The following is a 27333-nucleotide window of genomic DNA, read 5'->3' on the forward strand; positions in this document are numbered from 1 at the left end:
TTAACTTTAGACTTTAATACATGGTATGATATCTAGGGAACCACTAAAGAAAGAGGATATAACTTCCAAATCAGTAGATGAAATAGATTTTTTTTTTTTTTTTTAACAATCTGAAAGAAGACGAGAAAGAACAGAAACTGAACAGAGAACAGTGGAAAGCATACAATAAGATGCTAGATTTAAACCTAGGTAGATAGTACTTACGGAGAAGGCAATGGCACCCCACTCCAGTCCTCTTGCCTGGAGAATCCCAGGGACGGGGGAGCCTGGAAGGCTGCAGTCCATGGGGTCGCTAAGAGTCAGACACTACTGAAGCGACTTAGCAGCAGCAGCAGCAGCAGCAGATAGTACTTACAAAGAAGGCGATGGCACCCCACTCCAGTCCTCTTGCCTGGAAAATCCAATGGACGGAGGAGCCTGGTGGGCTGCAGTCCATGGGTCGCTAAGAGTCGGACATGACTGAGCGACTTCGCTTTCACTTTTCACTTTCATGCATTGGAGAAGGAGATGGTAACCCACTCCAGTGTTCTTGCCTGGAGAATCCCAGGGACAGGGGAGCCTGGTGGGCTGCCGTCTTTGGGGTCGCACAGAGTCGGACACGACTGAAGCGACTTAGCAGCAGCAGCAGATAGTACTTAAAGGTAGAAATGTCCAAATGATCACACAGGTATCATCCTAGCACACAGCACTACCAGCCTGAAATATTTTCATAACTAGTATTCCTGTCTCAGTTCTTCCCACCTTCTGTGTATTTCCCACATAATAACATGAGTTGTTGTTGTTCAGTCACTCAGTCATGTCTCTTTGTGACCCCATGGACTGCAACACGCCAGGTTTCCCTGTCCTTCACTGTCTCCTGGAGTTTGCTCAGAATCATGTGCATTGAGTTGATGATGCCATCCAACCATCTCCTCCTCTGTTGACCCCTTCTCCTCCTGCCCTCAGTCGTTCCCAGCCATCAGTGTCTTTTCCAGTGAGTTGGGTCTTTGCATCAGTCAGGTGGCCAAAGTATTGGAGCTTCAGCATCAATCCTTCCAATGAATATCCAGGGTTGATTTTCATTAGGATTGACTGGTTTCATCTCCTTGTTCTCCAAGGGTCTCTCAGGAGTCTTCTCCAGCTCCGCAGTTCGAATTCTTTGACTGTCAGCCTTCTTTATGGTCCAACTCTCACATCTGTACATGTGTAGTTTTTTAAAAAACTAATTCAATCACATCACAACCCTTAAGTTTAAAACATTCTAACATCTTCCTAGTAAACTGAATACAATTCAGACTCCTTAGTAGTGCCTATAAGGCCCTACATGAAGTGGCCCATTCACACCTTTGTGATTGCATATCCTACTCTTCTACTTTTATCTCAGGGCTCTTATATTGGGTTGGCTAAAAAGTTCATTTGGGCCTTCATGTAACATCTTATAGAAAAACTCAAGCGAACTTTTTGGCCAACCCAGTGCTTGGCCTTTCTCTGGATCATCAGGAACAGTCAGAATTCTTAGCTTTAAGCACCAGAAACCACCTCTGGTGAATTTTATAGGAAAGGAATACATCACAGAAAGAAACTGCTATTGTTACTGTCATTGGAATCTGCTGTTGCTCTTGTCATAATGGATTCTATGTACTTCCTGCTTTTTTAATGGAACTATCATCTAAGTTAAATTCCAGCTTAGATACTTCTCTTTTGGAGAGGAGATCATATGACTGTATCCCAGTTGCAAGGAAAGCTGGGAAAGCAGTTATCTTGCTTCAGTAATAGGTGGAGGCTTCTGCCTTTCAAGACTGATGAGGAGAATTCCCTAGATGTTGAGCAGCTAAAAGATCGTTATATCCATCATGGTGCTTTTCTCTGGGATCCTTCCTTGCTTTGCCTCTTCCTTCATTTGTGTCTCTACTCACATGTCACCTCCTCAAGGAGGCCTGTCCTTAGATTTTTCTTAAATGGCAGTTCTCTGTCCCTAATCCAGTACTCTCCATTTTCTTACCCTGCCTTATATTTTCTTCATAGCAGTTATCACTACTACTTTAATTGGTTGATTAATTAATTAACTGCTAGGCTCTCCCTAGGCAATGCCAAAGAATGCTCAAACTACCGCACAATTGCACTCATCTCACATGCTAGTAAAGTAATGCTCAAAATTCTCCAAGCCGAGCTTCAGCAATACATGAACTGTGAACTCCCTGATGTTCAAGCTGGTTTTAGAAAAGGCAGAGGAACCAGAGATCAAATTGCCAACCTCCGCTGGATCATGGAAAAAGCAAGAGAGTTCCAGAAAAACATCTATTTCTGCTTTATTGACTATGCCAAAGCCTTTGACTGTGTGGATCACAATAAACTGTAGAAAATTGTGAAAGAGATGGGAATACCAGACCACCTGACCTGCCTCTTGAGAAATCTGTATGCAGGTCAGGAAGCAACAGTTAGAACTGGACATGGAACAACAGACTGGTTCCAAATAGGAAAAGGAGTACGTCAAGGCTGTATATTGTCACCCTGCTTATTTAACTTCTATGCAGAGTACATCACGAGAAACGCTGGGCTGGAAGAAACACAGGCTGGAATCAAGATTGCCGGGAGAAATATCAATAACCTCAGATATGCAGATGACACCACCCTTATGGCAGAAAGTGAAGAGGAACTAAAAAACCTCTTGATGAAAGTGAAAGAGGAGAGTGAAAAAGTTGGCTTAAAGCTCAACATTCAGAAAATGAAGATCATGGCATCTGGTCCCATCACTTCATGGGAAATAGATGTGGAAACAGTGTCAGACTTTATTTTTTGGGGTTCCAAAATCACTGCAGATGGTGACTGCAGCCGTGAAATTAAAAGACCCTTACTCCTTGGAAGAAAAGTTATGACCAACCTAGAGTATATTCAAAAGCAGAGACATTACTTTGCCGACTAACGTCCGTCTAGTCAAGGCTATGGTTTTTCCTGTGGTCATGTATGGATGTGAGAGTTGAACTGTGAAGAAGGCTGAGCGCCGAAGAATTGATGCTTTTGAACTGTGGTGTTGGAGAAGACTCTTGAGAGTCCCTTGGACTGCAAGGAGATCCAGCCAGTCCATTCTGAAGGAGATCAACCCTGGGATTTCTTTGGAAGGAGTGATGCTAAGGGTGAAGCTCCAGTACTTCGGCCACCTCATGCGAAGAGTTGACTAACTGGAAAAGACTTTGATGCTTGGAGGGATTTGGGGCAGGAGGAGAAGGGGACGACAGAGGATGAGATGGCTGGATGGCATCACGGACTCAATGGACGTGAGTCTGAGTGAACTCTGGGAGTTGGTGATGGACAGGGAGGCTTGGCGTGCTGCGATTCATGGGACAAAGTGCAGAGTCGGACACTCCTGAGCAACTGAACTGAACTGAACTGAACTTACTCTGAAAATCAGTAAACATTTGAACTGCCTTTTTAGTAGAAACTATATTATAGTTAATGAGGAATGTCAGATAATAAATATAGAAAGAATTATAGAATTGGAAATCACAATTTGTTACAACCTGTTACGGAATAACTGACTTGGGTCAGATCATTAATGGATGGTAAAAGTGTTAGTCAAAAGATTCATTGGTAATTGAATGTTCACATGGAGCCAAAGCAAATCCTCAGAGTTCTGGATGGTCTTGAAGTAATATGTTAAAACTTGACACATACACATTATCATTTTCCTTTCTGTTGATGGATATTTAGTTTGCTTCCATGTCCCAGCTGTTGTAAATAATGCTGCAGTGAACATGGGGATGCATGAATTTACTTAGAATAAAACTAATTTTGGAGAAGGAAATGGCAGCCCACACCAGTATTCTTGCCTGGAAAATCCATCCCATGGGCAGAGGAGTCTGGCAGGCTACAGTCCATGGGATCGCCAAGAGTTGGACACAACTTAACAACTAAACCACCACCAAAACTAATTTAGAGGTATAACAACCTCTAACAACATTGTAACTCTGCATTGTAACAACAATGTAGAGTTTGTCAGCTTTAAAGTACACGTGTGTTTAGAAGGGAGCAGGATGAAGCAAGACGGCCAACTTTTAATTTAGAAGGTGGGTGATGGGCATATGTGTAGGTGTGTTTGTATACACACACACACACACACACACACACACATATACAGATACTTTTCCATATTTGAAAATTTTTGTAATAAAAACTTTTAAAATATTTTTCTGTTGATACTTAAATCACTTGTAGTTTCTTTTCTTTTTTTCTATTACAAAAAGTACTCTATACACGTTCTCATACAGGTTGCTCTCTTGGTACACATGCTGTAGAGTATACCAGGAAAGAGCCTAGCTTCCTAGCAGTGGAATCCCTGACTCAGTGGGTAGGTGCTTCTTCAGCTCGACTAGATACTGATGAATTGTTCTTCAAAATGATTGTACTGATGAGAATTTTAGAGAAAGAGGTCATGAAATGTACGTCTTTTCTGCTAGACGATGAATTCTTTGAGGGTAGAGACTCACATACGTTTGTGTGTGTAGTCGCCAAGTTGTATCCGACTCTTTGCAACCCCATGGACTGTAGCCTGCTAGACTCCCTTGTCCGTGGCATTTTCCAGGCAAGAATACTGTAACGTGTTGCCATTTGCTAACTCCAGGGGATCGTCCCTACTCAGGGATGGAACCCGAGTCTCTTGTGTCTCCTGTATTGGCGGAAGCCCCCCAGAGACTCAAATATAGAAATATTTAAATTGAATGAAATTGTGTTTTAGGGAGATTGCCTGGCAGCAGGATGGAGAAACCAGAGTTAGGTCAGCTAAGAGGCTATTGTGATGTTTCAGGTATGAAGCTATGAGTGTATAGGAGTAGAGGTAGTGGAGAGGAAGGAAGGAAATAGAAATCTTGGAAAGAAAAGATCAAAGTGTATGCATTCTTATTGTTGGATGTTGATGCTTCACTCTTGTGCCTTACAACAGCCAGCAGTTGGTTGGTTCCACCTTATAGTAAACAGGTATGTTATGCTTTCCTGGTTAATTCAGAACTGTGTACTGGTCCAGGTCTAATAGAGTTCTAGCCTATCTCCATTCTATGCTCATACTCATTTTCAAGCCTCAGTCTCTTTCTGGGATAAATACATGTGATTTAAAAGAGACTAGTAGTTGAATGAGGTAAAGGGACAGTGAGTTGCAAAGATGAAGTAGAGTCCAAAATAGAATCTATGGATGTTTCACCCCCAAATCAGTTTGTGAAGTCTTACAAGGACTAAGGCTATATCTTCCTATAGTTTTTAGAAGAAAAGTCTATCTAGTCTCATAATGGAAAATTCATTGCATGCAGTTTTTCTAAAAGAATGCCATATATATATTTAAACATATACATATTTAAATATATATTTTTTCCAGTTTTATTAAGACATAATTGATATACTGCATTATATACATTTTAAGGTATACAGCATAATGATTTGACCTATATACATCATGAAGTGATTACCGCAGTAAATCTTAGTGAATGTCCACCATCTCATATAGATACAAAATTTTGTGGTGAGACCTCTTAGGATTTATTCCGTCACAACTTTTATATATGACATACAGCAGTGCTGGAGAAGGAAATGGCAACCCAGTCCAATATCCTTGCCTGCAGAATCTCATGGACAGAAGAGCCTGATGGCTATAATCTCATCGGATTGCAAGAGTTGGACACGACTGAGTGACTAAGCACACACGCTGCAATGGTTTTTAATTATATTAATCATGTTGCACATTACACCCCAGTACTTACTTATAACTTCTTATAATTGGAAGTTTGTACCTTTTGATTATTTTCATCCAACCCCCTTCTCCTCACCCCTTACCTCCAGTTACAACAAATCTGTTTCCTTGAGTTTATTTTTGAGGTATAATTGACCTACAACACTACAGTAGAATGTTGTGTATAGATGCCCAAAGGTGAGGACAAGAGCTATTAATATATTCTGTAGGTTTTGGTCTCTATTTGAACAGAAAACTGTTACCCTTGAAAGGGTCAGAGCCTTGAGAATGGGCTATCCTGTGCATCTTTCTTTTTTTGCTATGTTGTAAGGCATGTGGGACCTTCATTCCCTGACCAGGGATCGAACCCACGCCACTTGCAGAGGAGGTGCAGAGTCCTAAGTCCTACCGCTGCACTGCCGTGGAAGTCCCTCTAGGCAATATTCTTAACCTGTAGCAGAGCAAAGGAGCACAGAGGTTAAGGCGGAGGAAACAGATCAATAGAGAGGCAGACTTGTTTCCCTCTATTACAGTATCTTGTACTTAGGAGTGTGGGTGGGAAATGGGCTGGGCAAAATCTGTATTTAAGCTCTGTGGTGGTTGTGTGGAATTTTATTACACTATTGTGTCAATTTTTACATATGCTCAAAATTATCCATAAAAAAGTAAAAAACTATAAAGACTACAATATTCCTTTATGATATATATTAATTTAACTATTTGTAGTAAGGCATTTCAGTGTTTTCCAGTTTCAAATAACACTACTATATATACACTGATATTTCAAATAGTTTTCTTGTGATTTCTATGAGTGGAATTACCAGGTCAAAGTGTGAAAATTTAAAAAGGCTTTAGATGTACACATAGTGTTAAATTTCTTGATGAAAAACTAGAAGAATTTTATTGGGTTTATAATTGTACTCATTGAGCATGAGGGAGATATTACACATTTTATTCTAAAATTTTGGATGAGACAAAGTTTATTATTAAGCATATTATAGTAGGCTTACATTTTCTAAGTGTTTTAATTCATTTTCTTTTCTGAGTGTTACTAACAGCTCACATGGAACTACTACTTGTTTTACAGGGAGTTTTCCTGTCCAGTAACTGCTGTCACTCTCACAGCAGCTTTCTGAACTATGAATTCAGTTCAGTTCAGTCACTCAGTGGTTTCCGCCTCTTTGTGACCCCGTGGATTGCAGCACGCCGGGCTTCCCTGTCCATCACCAACTCCTGGAGCTTGCTCAGACTCAGTGTCCATTGAGTCGGTGATGCCATCAACCATCTCATCCTCTGTCACCCCCTTCTCCTCCTGCTTTCAATCTTTCCCAGCATCAGGGTCTCTTCTTTTTTTGTGTACATGCTTTATTTGTTAAAATACCATTAGATTATTCCTCAGGATAAGAGCAAGGGTCATCCCCTGCAGAAACTTAGGATCTACGTACAGCATTTTACAGAACAGAAGACAACACTTTAGCTGAAGCCTGCATGCCGACCAGAGAAGGGTGTCCTGAGTGGACTCAGCAAAGAAGGGAGTCAGGCAGGGAAGGGGAGGCGCCATCTGAGTCAAGCTCAGCCACCAGCAGGGCAAGTCTTGAGATGGTCATGGATTGGAGACTGGTTTTGGAAGGATCGAGTACAGCACAGGGGTTCTGTGTGTCTTCACAGCTAGACCCCAGGGTGAGGTGCCATTAGGTCAATGTCACTCAAATTTCTGGCCAGCCACACTCTTGCAGCAGAGTCCCAAATTGAGAATCAAGTTCCTCTGGACGTCATTCCTGTCAGTGCCAAAGCGGTAGACACCCTGAAGCCAGGCTCCCAACGTTGTCTGGAATTTGGGGAGCCTCATTTGCTGAGCCCGCAGCAGTCACACTGGCCCCACTGAAAGCCATAGCAGCACCTCCACTCTCTGTAAGAACTCTGTTAAGTTCAGTTGCTCAGTTGTGTCTGACTCTTTGCGATCCCATGGACTACACAGCATGCCAGGTTTCTCTGTCCATCACTAACTCCTGGAGCCTACTCAAACGCATGTTGGTTGAGTCAGTGGTACCATCCTACCATCTCATCCTCTGTTGTGCCCTTCTCCTCCTGCCTTCAATCTTTCCCAGCATCAGGGGCTTTTGAGATGAGTCAGTTCTTCGCATCAGGTGGCCAGAGTGTTGGAGTTTCAGCTTCAGCATCAGTCCTTCCAATGAATATGCAGGACTGATTTCCTTTAGGATGGACTGGTTTGATCTCCTTGCAGTCCAAGGGGCTCTTAAGAGTCTTCTCCACATCACAGTTCAAAAGCATCAATTCTTCAGTGCTCAGCTTTCTTGATGGTCCAACTCTCACATCCATACATGACAACTGGAAAAACCATAGCTTTGACTAGATGGACCTTTGTTGGCAAAGTAATGTCTCATGTTTTTACTATCCTTCTAGGTTGTTCATAGCTTTTCCTCCAAGGAGCAAGCATCTTTTAATTTCATGGCTGCAGTCACCATCTGTAGTGATTTTGGAGGCCAGGAAAATTGTCTGTCACAGTTTCCATTATTTCCCCATCTGTTTGCCGTGAAGTAATGGGACCAGATGCTATGATCTTCGTTTTTTGATTGTTGAGTTTTAAGTCAGCTTTTTCACTCTCCTTTTCACTTTCATCAAGAGGCTCTTTAGTTCCTGTTTGCTTTCTGCTGTAAAGGTGGTGTCATCTGCATATCTGGAGTTATTGGTATTTCTCTCTGCAATCTTGATTCCAGCTTGTGCTTCATTCACCTTGGCATTTCACATGGTGTACCCTGCATATAAGTTAAATAAGCAGGGTGACAGTATACAGCCTTGGCGTACTCCTTTCCCAATTTGGAACCAGTCTCTTGTTCCATGTCTGGTTCTGTTATTTCTTGACCTGTATACAGACTTTTCAGGTGGCAGGTAAGGTGGTCTGACATTCCTGTCTCTTGAAGAATATTCCAGTTTGTTGTGATACTTACAGTCAAAGGCTTTAGTGTAGTCAATGAAGCAGAAATAGATGTTTTTTTGAAATTCTCTTGCTTTTTCTATGATCAAGTGGATGTTGGCAATCTGATCTCTGGTTCCTGTGCCTTTTATAAATCCAGCTTGAACATGTGGAAGTTCTTGGTTCACATACTTGTTGAAGTCTAGCTTGTAGAATTTTGAGCGTTACTTTGCTAGCGTGTGAGATGAGTGCAATTGTATGGTAGTTTGAATATTCTTTGACATTTCCTTTCTTTGGGTTTGGAATGAAAACTGACCTTTTCCAGTCCTGTGGCTACTGCTGAACTATGAATTACAGAAATTCGAAACAAAAAAGACTTTTTTCAAATTAATTACTGGTAGTAATTTCTGTTACCACTAGATGGCCCTCTCAGCAGGTACTTTTGAGCAAAAGTAGCCAGTTTATCCACTCCAGTGTTCTTGCCTGGAGAATCCCATGGACGGGGGAGCCTGGTGGGCTGCCGTCTCTGGGGTCGCACAGAGTCGGACACGACTGAAGCGACGTAGTAGTAGTAGCAGCCAGCTTATAGACATTTTGAAGTTCCTCTATAGATCTTATTAACATACATTTTAATTGGATTTTAAAAATGGCTTATATCAGATTATGATAAGCTGTTTTAGAAATAGTAAAGAAATTCAAGGGAATTTTTTGCAGTGGGTTTTGTTTTGTTTTCTTCTCAAGAAGAAGAGAGCTTTAAACTAAATGGCATTCAGTACCATACACGTAATATATTTTCAGTAAATATTTTAAACCTTCATTAAAATTTATTGAATTAGGCTTCTCCATTTGCTTGTGGGAAAGATATTTGCCAGTTTGCCAAAGCAAAAAAGCAATCTTTTCTGCTAAGTCTTTAGATGATTTTATATAAATATAACTCTATCTCTGAGGATTTCATACATAGATAATGAAGTAAGTAAACTGATGGCTTGATGTGGAGCTATGGTCCCCTTGGTCAATTTTGTTGTCCTAACAAAATTGAGCTCCTCTAAGGGTCGGATTAATTCTACTGTGGTGTTCATGGTTCCTGTCTGGTGAGAAGTAGGAGTGAAATTGCTATATTTTATTAGCTTTGTCATCTTAACTTTTACTATCTTGACAAGAAAATTAGAGCATCTTTGACTTTGGTCTTACTTGATTTCACATGTATGTTCTTCTGTTGATTTTTCAATCTTATTATATTCATTAGTTTTGCTTTTATAATAAATATTTTGTTTTGCCCACTCTCCTAGCTTGAAATGAAAGCTATAGTTAATATTATCTATACAACTTAAAAATCATTGTATTTCCCTAATTTCAATATAAAGGGAAGTAGAAGGAAAGCAGTTTATAATAATAAGTGTATTTCAGTATGTAAGTCCTGGAGCAGATTACACTAGATGAAGCAGAAGGTAGTGAAACGCTTGTGCCTGTACATAGAATCACTATGAATGTACTAACTGTGAAAGCTGCTTACAGGATAGTATTATATTGGCGATTCAGGTACCCAAGTGGTATTGGCATTGGTGACATCATTTTCCAAAATGGTGAAAAACTCTTTAAGTTCTGAATGAAAGAGATGAATTGTTGCATTCTAGAAGATTTGGGATACATTAATACTGTGGGAAAATACATTTTGTTTACTTATTAGTTATTTCTCGTTTTAGATATATTCAGTGGGACCTTTGAAAGTCAGCCAGTAGGTGACAGTTCTTTGCCATACTGGATTGTTCCCTGCATTGCTGGACCTCTAGTATCCCTGACACTTGCCCTTTAAATGAAGGTTAAGTATTCATCCCTTCCTTCCTCCCAAGTTATCCCTAAAATGCCTCCATATATCCAAAGGATCCATCAGGCAGTATGTGTGCTGAATGAATGCAAATTGATTTATTACTATGTAAGAAGGGGACGACAGAGGATGAGATGGCTGGATGGCATCACCGACTCAATGGACATGAGTTTGAGTGAACTCTGGGAGTTGGTGATAGACAGGGAGGCCTGGCGTGCTGTGATTCATGGGGTCACAAAGAGTCGGACACGACTGAGCGACTGAACTGAACTGAAGACATATTTTAAAATGCATATTTGGGGGAAAGACTTATTTCATTGTAAAAGCAGGTTAATATGAAATTTTGGTCATCCATTACTGTCTTTTTTAGTATGGCCAGTTTAGATTTTGCTGTGCTTCTGTAGAACAGGGGCCTTTCTTTTTTACCTTATCCTGTCTTTAGTGTAGGACATAATTATTGTAGATTCTTTGCCTAATGAATATGTTGTTAATTCACATCCAGCTGGTACATATTCCCTAGGAAAAATTCTTCATTGAAGAGCAATAACCTCTTTTGATTTTTGTATTTTTAGTGAGATAATGGAATATTTTGGGTTCTGGTGACTACAGCAAGGTGTGAATAAGAGAATGGGAGGAAAAAGAAAAGAATCAGAAATTCAAGAGTGAAGATGTTGTGTCACAAAAAGTCGTATAAAACTCCCCGCATAAAATCCACAGGAGCATAGGGTTGTTTTTCTTCATTTTCACATAGGTTATTTTATGAATTGTTTGTATTCTTACAAATTGAACAGCTATAAGAAATTCTTTCCTGTCTAGTGACAAATGTCTGTTCTGGACATAAGCATCTCGCCTAGTCATTGTGTGAACCTCCCAGTATTAACATCTATTCCTGGTTACTCTCTTTCTGTTTGGTATTTCTATGTTATGAAATCTACTAAAAAATAGAATAATTTAAGCACAAACATGTTCTTTTGGGGACATTTTTTAATCAGCCCTTTTAGATTTCCTAACACCTCTATGTGATGCATTCTGTTCCTTTCTGGTATAAATAACCTCGCTGAGCTCTGTCGGCATCCTTCTCACACACATACGCCTTTCCCCTCTTCCTAGATAATACTTGTTCATAGCAGATTGGGATACACTAATCAACCTGACACTCTTCTCTTATAATTTATTTCCCCTCTACTCAAATAGTATTCACTTTTTGAGACAAATTCATACGCCAGTCATCTTTCTTGTGTAAATTTAAGGTGTTGTCTATCTTCCCTTCCACACAACCTTCAAATTCTACCTGTTGCCTTCCTTGTGGATACATATAACATCATTGAATAGTCTTTCTGGATTTGGGAACTTTCTTCTCCCTTGGATTCGAGCATTTCTGATACTTTAAAATCTTTCTTTCCCTGTGTATTCCTGTTATGCTCTTTCCCCAACAGATATTTCAGTATTTCTTATTCAAGACAATACATACACCCACCCACCCCCTAGATAGTGACATTAGTTTTTTTCAGATACCTTGTATATCTTGTATTCAGGATTTCAGGTACAGGGCATACTTACTTACTTTATAGATGCTTAGTGAAACACATACTCTATTGATAATACTGTTAGACTCTCTTTTCCTTATTTTCATTAAATATAAGTTGTGCCTTTTCTGAAAGAACATACATGCAAATGCCTGTACAAGGATTGAAAATACTTATTTTCAAATTCTGAGCACATTTACGGTTACAAAAGAAAATTATGATAGATTTATTTTAAATTTTTACCAGTTAAAGAGGGTAGTGTATTTATTTATATTATATTTGTGAGATAATTTTATTGCTGCAACTCCTCCAGTGAAAACAGTTTGTTGCTAGTTTTAAATTCTAGACAAGCTTTCTCTACCTCTTACCTCTTCTATTTTTTTTTTTTTTTTACTAGCTATGTTCAGAGAATTCAGACTGATTTTATTCAGTTCAGTTCAGTTCAGTCGCTCAATTGTGTCCGACTCTTTGCGACCCCATGAATCACAGCATGCCAGGCCTCCCTGTCCATCACCAACTCCCGGAGTTCACTCAGACTCACGTCCATCGAGTCAGTGATGCCATCCAGCCATCTCATCCTCTGTCACCCCCTTCTCCTCCCACCCCTGACCCCTCCCAGCATCAGAGTCTTTTCCAGTGAGTCAGCTCTTCTCATGAGGTGGCCAAAGTACTGGAGTTTCAGCTTTAGCATCATTCCCTCCAAAGAAATCCCAGGGTTGATCTCCTTCAGAATGGACTGGTTGGATCTCCCTGCAGTCCATGGGACCCTCAAGAGCCTTCTCCAACACCACAGTTCAAAAGCATCAATTCTTGGGTGCTCAGCTTTCTTCACAGTCCAACTCTCACATCCATACATGACCACTGGGAAAACCATAGCCTTGACTAGACGGACCTTTGTTGGCAAAGTAATGTCTCTGCTTTTGAATATGCTGTCTAGGTTGGTCATAACTTTTCTTCCAAGGAGTAAGCGTCTTTTAATGCTCAAAATTCTCCAAGCCAGGCTTCAGCAATACATGAACCGTGAACTTCTAGATGTTCAAGTTGGTTTTAGAAAAGGCGGAGGAACCAGAGATCAAATTGCCAACATCCGCTGGATCATCGAAAAAGCAAGAGAGTTCCAGAAAAACATCTATTTCTGCTTTATTGACTATGCCAAAGCCTTTGACTGTGTGGATCACAGTAAACTGTTGAAAATTCTGAACGAGATGGGAATACCAGACCACCTAACCTGCCTCTTGAGAAATCTGTATGCAGGTCAGGAAGCAACAGTTAGAACTGGACATGGAACAACAGACTGGTTCCAAATAGGAAAAGGAGTATGTCAAGGCTGTATATTGTCACCCTGCTTATTTAACTTATATACAGACTACATCATGAGAAATGCTGGACTGGAAGAAACACAAGCTGGAATCAAGATTGCTGGGAGAAATATCAATAACCTCAGATATGCAGATGACACTACCCTTATGGCAGAAAGTGAAGCGAACTAAAAAGCCTCTTGATGAAAGTGAAAGAGGAGAGTGAAAAAGTTGGCTTAAAGCTCAACATTCAGAAAACGAAGATTATGGCATCTGGTTCCATCACTTCATGGGAAATAGATGGGGAAACAGTGGAAACAGTGTCAGAGTTTATTTTTTTGTTTGTTTTTGGGCTCCAAAATCACTGCAGATGGTGATTGCAGCCGTGAAATTAAAAGACGCTTACTAATTTTATTACCCTAGGTGAAAATTTAATAAGAAAGAAAAGTCTGCTTCCAAAGTTCAAATAAAAATTACTTTTGTGTGATCTGTAGTTTCAGATGAACTATATCACAACCTTTTAAAGAGATAATTGAGAAATGACTTATTAATAAAGATAAAAGGGGAAAGAAGTCATGTCATAATATATGAATGGAGATGTTAAATTCATCTATGTTTTGTTTAGATGTCCCTGGTAGATTTGGGAAAGAAGCTTTTAGAAGCGGCACGAGCAGGTCAAGATGATGAAGTTCGTATTTTGATGGCTAATGGAGCTCCTTTTACTACAGACTGGGTAAAGAATGATTTTAATGTTGTGGGATTTTTTTCCCTTTCTTCTTGTTCTCACCTTTTGTTTTTCCAGTTAAAAGTTTAGTCAGTATTGTGTTTATAAATGGTGAAAAGTAATTTTTTTCTTTGCAAATTTGTTCGCAGTTTTAGAATTATAGCTAGCTTTTTAAGGAGAATGGTTCATATAGTCTTTTTAAAAAAATATTGGACAACCTTATCTAAATATTCTGTCCAACCATGGATTTTTCCTTAAATTATGGATTTCAGTAATGTAGGGTGAATGTAAAAGGTAGCTGCTTGAGATTTAATTTAAAGGCCTTATAAATAGCACAGGTAGAATTTATAATTCTGAAAAAACAAATTTGGTGTTAATGTTATAATCGATTCTAAAAAGTAAAAATGTTTGCATTTCAATTGATACTTGTGAAAATATTACAAACATGACCCAGAAGGAAGAAAGATATGGGAAGGAGTTCTTAGTAATTATAGAAGGCAATTGTGAAGAAGATAAAAACCATAACTATTCAATTCTGCAGGTAAATCAAAAGGGATGTTCTTGGTAGTATAGAGGGTTAAGAATCTGGATTAATTCTCCCACTGGTAACAACTAAAAATTCCAGAGTTTTGATTTTGTTGTTTTTAGCTTATTTGTTCCATGTTCTTTTTAATTTTTTATTCAGAACAAATTTTTTTATTATGGAAAATTTCAAACACATAACCCCTGCATACACTTCAAAATTTATCAAATCAGATGAGTCTTGTTTTCTCTATAGTCCCATTTACTTTCTTTATTTTGTATTATTTTAAAGTAAATTTCAGGAACCATTTTGTTTCATCCATAGACTTCAGCACCTGTCTTTAAAAGATAAAGATTTTTTGACTGAATATTAAAAAAAAAATTGTTAGTGCACCAGTGAGTTAGACAGGGATTATCAACCTGAAAAACCAAGCGAAGGCCAGAGCCAGAGAAATTTCACGCTTAGAACATTTGCCAACTCAGTCCATTTATTCGCTTGTTGGTTTTCCCACCTCCCTGGCATAGGTGACTTTAGAGGAAGACCTGAGACTGCTCACACAGAGAAGTCTTATAGAGATCCTTTCCCCATAATACTGGAATCCCAGAGAGATGTACCTTCATGGTAAGGGTAAACCAGAAACACCCCTTCCTTCCTCCTGCCTGCCCTTGCCACTGTTGTTGGATACTGTAAGACAAATCAACTGGCCTGATCTCAGTATCAAATGGAGAGAGGAAAATTTTTGTTGATGTAAATTTGGAGTCAAACATTTGTGGCCTTAACTCATAAATACTTACATATTCTGCAAAACCATGAAGTGAAAAATGAATTTAAAGTGGTCTTTGGACTAGAAGTTTCCCCAGGTTTCTGACATGAGCAAATGAATATCCTTTCTGGAGGGACCTACTTCATCCCAGGCTTTATACCCACAAGTGAAATTCCACGGAAAATGAATGGTCAGAAATAATTGAAGACACAGGGACACAAACCAACTTGGATAATAACCCACTGGAACAACTGATAGCATTAAGCAGACTTATAAGGACTGTAGATAAAATTTTAACAACAGATGAGGAGCAGCTGAAGAGAAAATTGGTAAATACAAGTCATCCACAGTGTAGCACAGAGAGAAATAGAAGATATGAACGAAGTCAGGAGCCATGAAGGCTAGTGTGTGAGAAGGTCTAGCATCTATCTGATCATAAATCTACAGGGAGAGCAAGAATAGGGATGAAATTATTTTTAAAAGATAATGGTTTAGATTTACCAAGACTGGTGAAAGATGATAGCTCACAGATTCAAGTAACCCAGTCAATCTCCAGCAGGATCAATAAAAACAATCAGTACACATCTAGTCACATCATAGTGATCCTGTAGTACATCAAGACAAAAAAAAGCCTTTGAAACACCAATGAGGTATCACCTCCCACCTGTTAAAATGGCTGTCATCAAAAAAAATCTACACATAAATGTTGGCAAAAATGTGGAGAAAAGGAAATTCTTGTGCACTGTTGCTGGGGAAGTAAACTGGTACAGTCACTGTGGAAAATGGTGTGGAGATTCCACAAAGAATTAAAAATAGAACTATCTAGCAGTTCCACTAGTATCATACTGCTAGTGTGGTCTAGCAGTTCCACTCCTGGGTATCTTATCTGGAAAAAATGAAAACTCTCAGTTTGAAGAGCTGCATGCACCCCAGTGTTCGTAGCAGTGCTATTTATAATAGCCAAGATATAAAAGAAATCTGAGTGTCTACCAACACAAAAATGGATACAGAAGATGTGGAATATTACTCAGCTATAAAAGAGAATGAGATTCTGCCATTTGTAGCAATGTAAGTTAGAGAAAGACAAATAGAGTATGATCCCACTTTTTTGTGGAATCTATAAATATATATAGCAAAATAGAAACTGGACTCACTGATATCGAAAACAAACTAGTGGGGAGAGAGAAGCCAGGAGGGACAAAATAGGATATAGGATTAAGAGATACAGACTACTATGTATAAAATAGATACGCAGCAAAGATTATTGTATATCAGGGAATTGTGGCCATTATTTTATAATAACTTTTAGTGAAGTATAATCTAGAAATACTGAATCACTATGCTATATACCTGAAACTAATATAATACTGTAAATCAGTTATACTTCCATTAGAAGTATAACCTAATAACCCAAAAAAATAACCTTGAAAAAACACAAAAAAACCTTAAGAAAAATTAATGTCGATAATACATAGAAATTCCCATGACAGTAATAACAAAGGAGATAGGGCAAATGGCTTGATATGGTACTTTACTAAAGCGAAAGTTTAAATGATCAATAGACATGAAAAGATGCTCAGCTACATTAAAATTGGGCAAATGCAAAGTAAAATCATGAAATACTATTGCGTATTCACCAGATTAGCAAAAACAAAATTAAGAAGTCTGGCAGTACCAGCTATTGGTGAGGAGATTCATATATTGATACAAACATTTTGGAGGACAATTTGGCAGTACCTTGTAAGTCTGAATATGTACCTGCCCTCAGGAATAGCTATTGAACTTCAAAGAACATTCCCAAAGGAAACTCTTGTTCATATACTTGAGACATGTATAAGACTATTTTTAGTAGCAGCATTATTCATAATAACAAAAAACTGGAAATTTTAATGTTCAGCAATAGATTGGTTAAATTAATTGTGGCTTATTCATTTGGTAGAAAGTTACAAAGGAGAGAAAATTAGTGAACCACACTTAAATTCATCAACATGGGTGAATCTTAGGATATTAAGCAAAAGAAGGCAAGTCTCAGGGAAATGCATGAAATGTGATTCTATTTAAGTAAAGCTCAGCAGGCAGAACCAAAGTATATTACTTAGAGATATATAGTAATTTAAAAAAAAGCAAAGTAAAACAATGTTTATCCCAACTTCAGAGATTGAGGGAAGGGTTTTTTAGGGGGTGGCATGTAGAAAGATTTTAAATTTTGGTAATGTTTTATTTCTAGACTGTGATGGTGTTTACCTTAATTTTTCCCTTTAAACTACATATATGTATGAATATATAGATGTATCTTTTGTATCTTCAACCTAAAAGGTAAAGTCTCAAGAAGAAAAAATAAAATAAGTAAAGAAAAAATAAGTAAGCTGTCATTCTAAGTAGAGCTCATGGCTGCTAAATGGGCTGCTGAGATACTTATTAAATATTAGAATATAAGAGTATAGAAAGGGCCAGTTTAAGAAACTGAATATGGAGAACGAAAGGACTGTTTAAGAATCTTCTTTGATCTGCTGGAATGACCATCCCTTAAAAATATGAGGCTTTTAATAGTAATAAAATAAGTATTCCAAGGGTAAGTGATTTCCCTTTTTACCATGTATTAAGAGCACATGCCTAGCTTTGTATTATGACTCTTGCTGTGTGACTTCAGGCATGTTAGTAACCTCTTTGTGCTTAGTTTCTTTTACTGCCAAGTGAGGACAGTAATAGTACCTATGTTATAAGGAGATTGAGATAATAAGTGTAAAGGCCTTAGAGTAGTGCTTGCTATGGAAACAGAAGCCTTAGTTGCTGTTATTACTGTAGTGGTGTTAGCAGATCACGTGTTCTAGTGAACTGTCTTGGTTCTTTAAAATGAATGCCTTGATAATCATAGAGTTATAGGGACTTCCTGTGCTTCTAAATGCTTGGGATATAATATAATTCTAATTTTGACCTATTAAAAATTATACCTCTGATAAAGCTCTTCTTCATATATTACTATGTATTTCCCCGGTATGAATGTTGTGTTAATGTAGTGACTGGGCCACATGGAATCAATTTCAGAACTGGGCTCTGTTTTGGTTCTTTTTTTTTTTTTTTTCTTTTAAATTTTTATTTTTTTCTTTTCTTTTTTTTCTTTTTATTATTTTTAAAATTTTTATTTTTACTTTATTTTACTTTACAATACTGTATTGTTTTTGCCATACATTGACATGGTTCTTTTTTAAAAAAATTTTATTGGCACATATAGCTGGTGATGGACAGGGAGGCCTGGCATGCTACAATTCTTGGCGTCGCAGAGTCGGACATGACTGAGCGACTGAACTGAATAGTTGATTTACAATGTTGTATTAGTTTCTGCTGTGAATTTTGGATCTGTCTTAACTCACCTTTGGCAGTGCACCTCAGATCAGATTTTTCCCTTGAAAAATGACTGTATGAACTCCTTTAAAAAGATTACTGAGGTGCTGTAATTCCTATTAAACAGTTTAATGTAAAAATATACACTAACATTTATTTGATATGAGTTTCATAGATGAAAAGAAGTTTTGTGTGAGTAATATAGGGAAAACATCCTAGTACTCAAAAATTTCTCAGACTCTAATTGCTGATGAAATTAATTTTGTTTAGACTATTTATCTGATAAAAAAAATAAAGCACGTTTGAATTAAATGAAATATTGACTTTTCTTCCTCACTGAGAAACGAATGGGACTTCTTGAAGGTTCCTTTGAAGAGACTTTGATCAGCAAAAATTACTCCTTTTCAAAAGTTTTGAGTTACTGTTGTTAACATTTGATAAAAAGATAATCTGTTTGCTCTGTGGACACAATATGTAAAATAGAAGGTAGAAATAGAATTATATTTAAAAATGACTACACATGTGGATTTTTTTTTCTTGTGGTGTAGCTGGGAACTTCTCCACTTCATCTGGCAGCACAGTATGGACATTATTCCACCACAGAAGTACTGCTCCGAGCTGGTGTAAGTAGAGATGCCAGAACCAAAGTGGACCGAACGCCATTGCATATGGCCGCCTCTGAGGGCCACGCCAGCATAGTGGAAGTTTTGCTTAAGGTATGTGTTCTCTTTTTGTACTCTGCTTTTGAAAGTCAGCCCACAAAGGTTTATAAAACCATAGTTGTTTTGTAAGAGGGAGAAGGGAACTAGTTTTGTTACTGGCTAGGGTCCTTGGACTCCTTAATCAATAGAAGTTAGTAAGAGGCCAGACAAGAAATTCAGACAGGGCTTTTTAGGGACTTGTGCTTCAGCATGAGGGAGTAGAAACAGGTAACAGGTTCTCTTGCTCATTCTCTGAGGAGGGAGAAGCTGGTCCCTTAAATAGGGTGAGGGTAGGGGCCAGTCCAGCCATTAGGTAGGAGGGTTGCTTGAGTGGTGTACCCTCCTCCTTGGTGGAGCTGTGTGTAGTACCCAGCTTTTGCTCCCAACACCTCAGAAGTAGCAGTTGGGATTTTGGTCGTTTTGTATTTAATGTTCATAATTTGCCCCAGTCACACATGCAGTTATTTTTAGTCCCTATGGTTTCTCTGTATTCTGTTGCTAGAGGAGATGTTTGTCCAGGTGTAGGCACTGCAGCAAAGGGTCTCAGGTCCCAGCCTGTCTCAGTCTGATTGAATGTCTGCCTTTTCTATGCCTGTTATCTCACTTTTTGTGTGTAAGCATTTATTTAAATGAAAATTATCTTAAAGTTTTATTTTGTGGGGGGAAAAACTTGTATGCATGTTTTTAGGTAAGTCAGACAGTTGATTTCTTGGATCTTGGTCTCTGCTATGGTCAGTGACCCATAACTTTGTCTTACTCAACACATTTTACATGTACATTGAAGGGATTGTTAGTTTGGATAGTTAACAAACAAACTAGTAGGGACAGGGCTTTTGCTTTAATCATCTAAATGCCAAAGAGTAAATTCTGAAACAGAGAGTGTTAGATGTAGATATTCTTAATCTTTTTTATTCCAGCCTCTAGATCAACTTATCTAAAAAACATACAGCGGAAGCCATAAATACAAATTGCATGTAACTCTAGATTTTCTATTAACTACATTAAAAAAGTAAAAAAAAAATGTTTTTCATATTATATTTTATTTAACTCAGTATATATAAAAATTATTTCAATATTAATCAGTATAAAATTATTACTGAGATGTTTTACGTCCTTTTTTTGGTGTGATGTCTTTGAATTCCTGTGTATTTATATGCAAAGCATCTGTATTCAGACTACATATGTCTAATGACCACCATTATGAACAGTGTACCTCTAGAGAGATCCCTATTAATTCACTATATTGCATTGGTTTTGAAAGCAAAGGATATTTTTGTGTAAATAAGGGGCTGGAGGATTTTGGAGGAAGCTATATAGTTTTCCTTCACTCCTTATGCCATTTTAGCCCTTCATGCTCATGACTGGGTGGCTGAAAGAATAATTGCTGTATTCCTGAGAAATTAGAAAGAAGGCAGTTGGGAAAGCTAGCATGATAGGAAACTGACTAAGTAACAGATGTATGGTGATTCTGGGAACAGGTAGATTATTCAGCACACAGAAATAAGAGTTGATCATGTTAGTAGCAAATTCTTGGTTTAAAGCACAGAGGTTAGTATTTTCATATTAGAACTTTTTTATACTTCATATTTTAGAGATTTCTTATTTCGAATTTTTATAGCATGGTGCTGATGTTAATGCAAAAGACATGTTGAAGATGACAGCTTTACACTGGGCCACGGAACACAATCATCAAGAGGTGGTGGAACTTTTAATCAAATATGGTGCTGATGTACACACGCAAAGTAAATTTTGTAAAACTGCATTTGATATTTCAATAGACAATGGAAATGAAGATTTAGCAGAGATACTACAGGTAACTTTTGGCTTTAACTTAAGAAAATAAGAAAGATCTCTGTCATATGAATGATCTAACTATTTAGCTTATAGGTTTTTTTAAAATTTATTTTTTAATTGAAGTATAGTTGCTTTACAGAATTTTGTTGTTTTCTGTCAAACCTCAACATGAATCAGCCATAGATATACATATATCCCCTCCTTTTTGAGCCTCCCTCCCATCTCCCTTCCCATCCCTCTGGGTTGACACAGAGCCCCTGTTTGAGTTTCCTGAGCCATACAGCAAATTCCCGTTGGCTATCTATTTTACATATGGTAATGTAAGTTTCCATGTTACTCTTTCTATACATCTCACCCTCTCTTCCCCTCTCCCGATGTCCATAAGTCTATTCTCTATGTCTGTTTCTCCATTGCTGCCCAGTAAATAAATTCTTCAGAACCATTTTTTTAGATTCCATATATATGTGTTAGAATATGATATTTATCTTTCTCTTTCTGACTCACTTCACTCTGTATAATAGGTTCTAGATTCATCCACCTCATCAGAACTGACTCAAATTTTTTTCTTTTTATGGCTTAGTGATATTCCATTGTGTATATGTACCATAACTTCTTTATCCATTCATCTGTCAATGGGCGTCTAGCTTGCTTCCATGTTCTAGCTATTGAAAATAGTGTTGCAGTGAACAACAGAATAGATTTTTCTTTTTTGACCCTGGTTTCCTCAGGGTATTATTTAGCTTATAGTTTTTCATTTTGGACATTATTTTGGACAGACCTATTCCTCTTTCACTTCCTTTTTGTTCATTACTGTTTATTTTCCTAATTATAAGACCATAGTCTTTGCATGTAACATTAGAAGATTAGATACAATGATGACTTTCGGTGTTTTTAAGGTTCTGAATTCCCTTCTAGACATTTTATTCTCTTAATTATTTTGTTGCATGTGTGGATACCATATCATTTTTCAACTCTGTTGTCCTCCCACTGAAGTTTTTTTTAAGTAACCATAATAATGTCCCCTTGGTGAGTAATAGTAGTCTTCATCATTCTGATTGGTTTATTTTTTCACCATCCTCAAAAAAGTCTGTTTATGAACACAGTTATTTATGGCTTTTCAACAAGTTTTCCTAATAACCAACATTACTTCTCTTTTCTTTAACTAGACAACATTGATGTAAATTATCTTCTTTACTTACTGCTTCTTGTTCTTCTTCTCAGTAGAACTCTTCTATAAGACCATATAAGTCTTTTGAACTTCACCTAGTTACTTAAAATACGTTGTATATTCAGGGAAATAAACACATTCTGTGCTTCTTTCAATTTTTTTTTCTTCTGACTGCAGTTTGGGGCCTAGAATTGAGGCTGGAGAACAGTTGGGAAGGATGTGCTTTCTATAGGTAGGGTTATATATTGCCAAACATAGTAGAGAACATAATTTTGATTTAAATAATTTGTTTTCTGTAACTACAGGGCAGCAGAATATCTGTCAGTTGTAATAGATACATACATATATGTATTTTTTATTTTTTTTCTTTCCCCTCTGCACAGCTTGCAAGATTTTAGTTCCCTAGCCAAGAGTTGAACCTACACCCTTAGTGTTGAAAGCACAGAGTCCTAAGCACTGGCCCACCAGGGAATTCCCTCAACTGTGTTCTGTAAAAGTCTCTCAGATACTAATTTCTCCTCGCATGGGATTTTTGCTGCTTTATCTAATGAGGAAAATTAGGATATAAATCCATACCTATGATTTACTTCTGTACTTTCAATAGACCATAAACAAAGCTTTCCATTTGTATTATATAATTCTTCTTAGATTACAGAACGTTCCTTTATATTTGTGTTTGTGGGATATTAAAAGTCTGCTGTATGTTCTGTAATTCTGAGAACAGCTCTGGTACTTTGTTGCCTAGATTGCTATGCAGAACCAAATCAACACAAACCCAGAGAGCCCCGACACTGTGACGATACATGCTGCAACACCGCAGTTTATCATTGGACCTGGAGGGGTGGTGAACCTAACAGGTCTGGTATCTTCAGAAAATTCATCCAAGGCAACAGGTATTGAGATGCATATAGGATAGCTGTTGGGATTTTATGCTTTAGTAGGTATACATCCTTTTAAGAAAGGACTGTTGGAGAATAAGGGTAAGATTATATTAGCCACCTTGGTTTTCTTTCTTATAATTGACAAAAATCAAACTTTCATGAGAAAAAGAATCTATAGAAAGGTGATATTGCAAAACATACTACAATATGACCTTTCAAAAGCGAATGCTATCCAAGCTTGTTTCACAAAACTAATACTATCTAAGCTTCATTTAACAATTGAATAAAGTAAAGTAGTTTGTCAGAAAAGTGCACTAGATTAAATTCCTTAAAGATTCAAACCTGTTTTCTCCTTTCTTGTAGATGAAACGGGTGTGTCTGCTGTTCAGTTTGGAAACTCCTCTACATCAGTATTAGCTACATTAGCTGCCTTAGCTGAAGCATCTGCTCCATTGTCCAATTCTTCCGAAACTCCAGGTTAGAAAAATAAGTCAAAATTTGTACATCAGAAGTTGGAGATTCAAATATTGACAAAGGCCAGGAAGAAAATTTAAAAGGTGAAAGAGGGTAGGGTTGAGTTTATGGCCATCTGAGAAGAGTCGGGCCGGATGAGGGTGCACGCTACCAGCTCAGCTGATTTTATTAGATGCCTGGTCCATGTCGCCAGGTTCTGTTTTTTTCATGCGAAGCTGAAAATCTGGGTTTTAAAAGGATATAAAATTTTGACAATCAATTAAAGTTAATTAAAATTAGAAACAAACTTGTATGGTTCACAGGAAACATATCTGCTTACCCAGTTTAGCTTTGTTTTACTAGTCTATGACTTTGTGTCAAAAGTAGATAAATATATATGAACTTGCTGTCTTTCTCATAACTTTAAAATTTTGGCAGTTCTATTAGAATGACATAAAATCTTAATGACTTACAAAATTAGGAAGTAGCATACCCACAACCACCGTTACAGGGTAACCTGGGGTTAAATGATTACAGACAATATTAATAGCCAATTTAGAGAAGGTTTACCTTATATTATATTATAAGGTTTACCTTATTAAATTCGGCGGGCCAAAAAGTTCATTTGGGTGTTATTGAAAAACCCCAAAGAATTTTTGGCCAACCCAATACTTAACCAAACTAGTTCTTGCTGTAATTATGTAAGTGAAATTTTTTTTTTAATTGAAGAATTTAAAAAAACTCCACAAAATTATTTTTCTTACTGTAGTTTAAGCTACTGTATTTGGACAGTGCTTATGAAAATAAATAATTTGTTGTTTTTCATTATTTAAATTAATTTTTTAAAAAATGTGACTACTCATATAACAACAGCAATTCACTGCATGTTTACTGAGTGCGCTTTCAGTTCAGTTTGGTGTGTGCTTTGCACTGTGGCAGACATTTTATTTACGATCTCATTTAATCTTCACCAAAATGATTGAAGGTAGATATTACTGGATTTGTGTCTTTAAGGTGATGATTGGAGGATGTAGTTTTCAGGGAGGGAGTACCTATCTCTCTCCTTTCTCTCTCTCTCTCTCCCTCCCTACCTTCCTCCCTTCCCTTCTCCCCACACCTCCACTCCCAACTAGTGATAGTAAACATTTCTTCATTCTCCAGCTTCTTTAGCATTGTAATCAGTGTTTGAATCGAAACCTTTGTATTTGGGAATCTGAAGATTTTTCTGAATCCCCTTTTCACATGAGTAGCTTATGTGCATCATCCTGTTGAGTGTGGCTTTTATGACCTATGCTAAAGGATCTCTTTAGAACCTTTGTAACTGCAAAAGCGTATCAAAGAAAGTTAATTTCATTGGAGGGTTTCTGTTTGATTAAACTTGTAAATTTTTTTGCCTTTATTAAAGTACATATCACTGTAAATGAATCCTTTCTTCAAAGTCAGCTGAAAGTTTTGGCGTTTAGACTTTTGGCTCCATGAATTGGTCATAATAACTTTTCTTCAACCTTTGAAAATGTTATGTGTGGTCTAGTCTGAGAGAATTGGTAGTAATAGTTGACTTTTATTGCATGTGACTTACAATCTTCTGTGAACAGAATAATTTTTCATTTCACTGCTACATCATAGTGGGATCTTTCTGAAGATGTTTTAAGAGTTTGAATTAAGTTTAAGTTCAGGTGAGTACATTGACACCAGTATAAACAACTCAGCTGAGGTGTGTAATCACATAAAGAAATATCTTCTCACAGGTTGGTTTGCACATGCTCAGTCAAGTTATTTCTCTGCCTCTTGGCTGTCTAGTTTCTATTGATAGCAGTTGTCAGACTCATCCTAATTTAGAAATGTTGTATGATTTTTCAAGGACATCTCAGGATCTGGGAAATTAACTAATACTTCCATTTATATATGATGAAATTGAGGTTTTGTAAAGGTTGAATAGTTTTGCACAAAGTAGCAAGGCTATTTAGTGATGAAAGGAAGTTTGTGCTCAAGGTCTGACTTATTCCTAAGTTGTGTGTCTGTGACTACTAAATACACTGTTTCCTCTATGCAGTTTCTTCAGGTTATAATTTGGTTTGTGGTAAGAATAAATATTTGTCATTATCACTACTTTTACTTCTGAGGTATATCTGTTGAAACAGTCTGTTGAAATAAATGTCTTCCTTTTTGTCCTTTTTAAATGGCTAAAGAACAAAATATAAGAACCCTCAGTACACAAATTGGTACTGCTCAGATTCTTTCCTTTTACTGGTGCTAAGTAGTACAGTAAACATGTCTTCTGATACTACATAACCAGACTAGCAGCAAGTGAACTGCATTTGAAATGGAGGCTAGCTGGCATATATGGTCATATATATAGGAAATTGGTGCTTATGATAGTCTAGGGAACCGTGCTGTTTCATTTGAACTATGGCTTTAAAACATTCTTTCATGATTATGTTAGAAACATCTTTGATGTATAAAACAAATCTTAATGTTAGTTGAATGAGAACATCATAAAGGAAATCAGTCTAGTATAATGCTTTCACTGTGAAACCCAATGCTACCTCCGTCTTCTTGATGTTACAAGCAAATATAACTTTGGATTGCCAATGTTTGATTAGAGTCTGTTACTAAATTACTTCCTTACTAGTATTTTTATGTAAATATTTCCAGTTTTGTTCTTTCCTCATAAACCTTTGTTTTGCTAAACATTTAACTTGTTTGATTAAATTTTTAATCTCCATGCTTAATTTTCATAATTCTTTGTCTAATAGAAGTACAAAAAAGTAATTTGATAAGTCTCATTATACCCTGATGAGTTTGGTGCTAATGTTCATTTTATTAAATTGGTTTTTAAAAAATTTTTGTTTCAGTTCCTGAGTTCATAGGCCTATGCTGATTTTCATAGTTATATTAAATAATTACTAGCAGAGAAGGCAATGGCAACCCACTCCAGTACTCTTACCTGGAGAATCCCATGGACGGAGGAGCCTGGTGGGCTGCAGTCCATGGGGTCGCTAAGAGTCGGACATGACTGAGCGACTTCACTTTCACTTTTCGCTTTCATGCATTGGAGAAGGAGATGGCAACCCACTCCAGTGCTCTTGCCTGGAGAATCCCAGGGATGGGGGAGCCTGTTGGGCTGCCGTCTATGGGGTCACACAGGGTTGGACACGACTGAAAACGACTTAGCAGCAGCAGCAGCTCTATCTTGGTACAGGTGAGGCCAGAAAAAGATGATGAAACAATTGTGTAAGTCATAAATTTAATTTGGCATCCTCCTGTGATGCAGGAGACCTGGGTTCAATCCCTGGGTTGGGAAGATCCCCTGGAGAAGGGAATGGTTACCCACTCCAGTATTCTTACCTGGAGAATCCCATAGACAGAGGAGCCCGGTGGGCTACAGACCACAGGGTTGCAAAGAGTCAGACACAACCAAGTGACTAACAGTTTCACTTTTGATGGGTCATATGTACCGGGTTCTTGCTATGAGCTTGGCGTTGTGCTGAGTGCTTTGCTTGCATTATTTGCATTATGCCATTTTGTTGTCACAGTAGTCATCTGAATTAATATACTGTCATTGACCGTGAGGCTTAGTTTTCAGCTTCAAGGTTTCAGAAATATTTTATTATTATATCCTGAGTTAATATAAGGGACTACTCACTCAGCAAACTCATAAGAAAGTGATACATCAATCAAAATGCTAAGTTATTTATTTTTAACTTC

At 37.6% G+C, this 27333-nt stretch overlaps 1 protein-coding gene across 22 annotated transcripts in view; it reads left to right on the top strand.

The window, feature by feature from the left end:
- Positions 1-27333, top strand: part of GABPB1 (GA binding protein transcription factor subunit beta 1) — a 67091-nt gene that overhangs the window by 20842 nt on the left and 18916 nt on the right. For 10 of the 22 annotated variants that reach the window (XM_060417992.1, XM_060417997.1, XM_060417990.1 and 7 more), the window contains 5 exons: positions 13902-14009; positions 19177-19344; positions 20948-21142; positions 23037-23148; positions 23536-23649. In XM_060417992.1, the coding sequence (XP_060273975.1) occupies positions 13902-14009; positions 19177-19344; positions 20948-21142; positions 23037-23148; positions 23536-23649 (697 nt within the window). Of the gene's footprint in view, positions 1-10330; positions 10447-13901; positions 14010-19176; positions 19345-20947; positions 21143-23036; positions 23185-23535; positions 23650-27333 lie in introns of all 22 variants that reach the window. The other 12 variants (XM_060417984.1, XM_060417982.1, XM_060417987.1 and 9 more) reach the window with 3 other exon arrangements.

Source organism: Ovis aries, chromosome 7 (assembly GCF_016772045.2).
Source record: "Ovis aries strain OAR_USU_Benz2616 breed Rambouillet chromosome 7, ARS-UI_Ramb_v3.0, whole genome shotgun sequence".
In the NCBI taxonomy this organism is placed as follows: domain Eukaryota; kingdom Metazoa; phylum Chordata; class Mammalia; order Artiodactyla; family Bovidae; genus Ovis; species Ovis aries.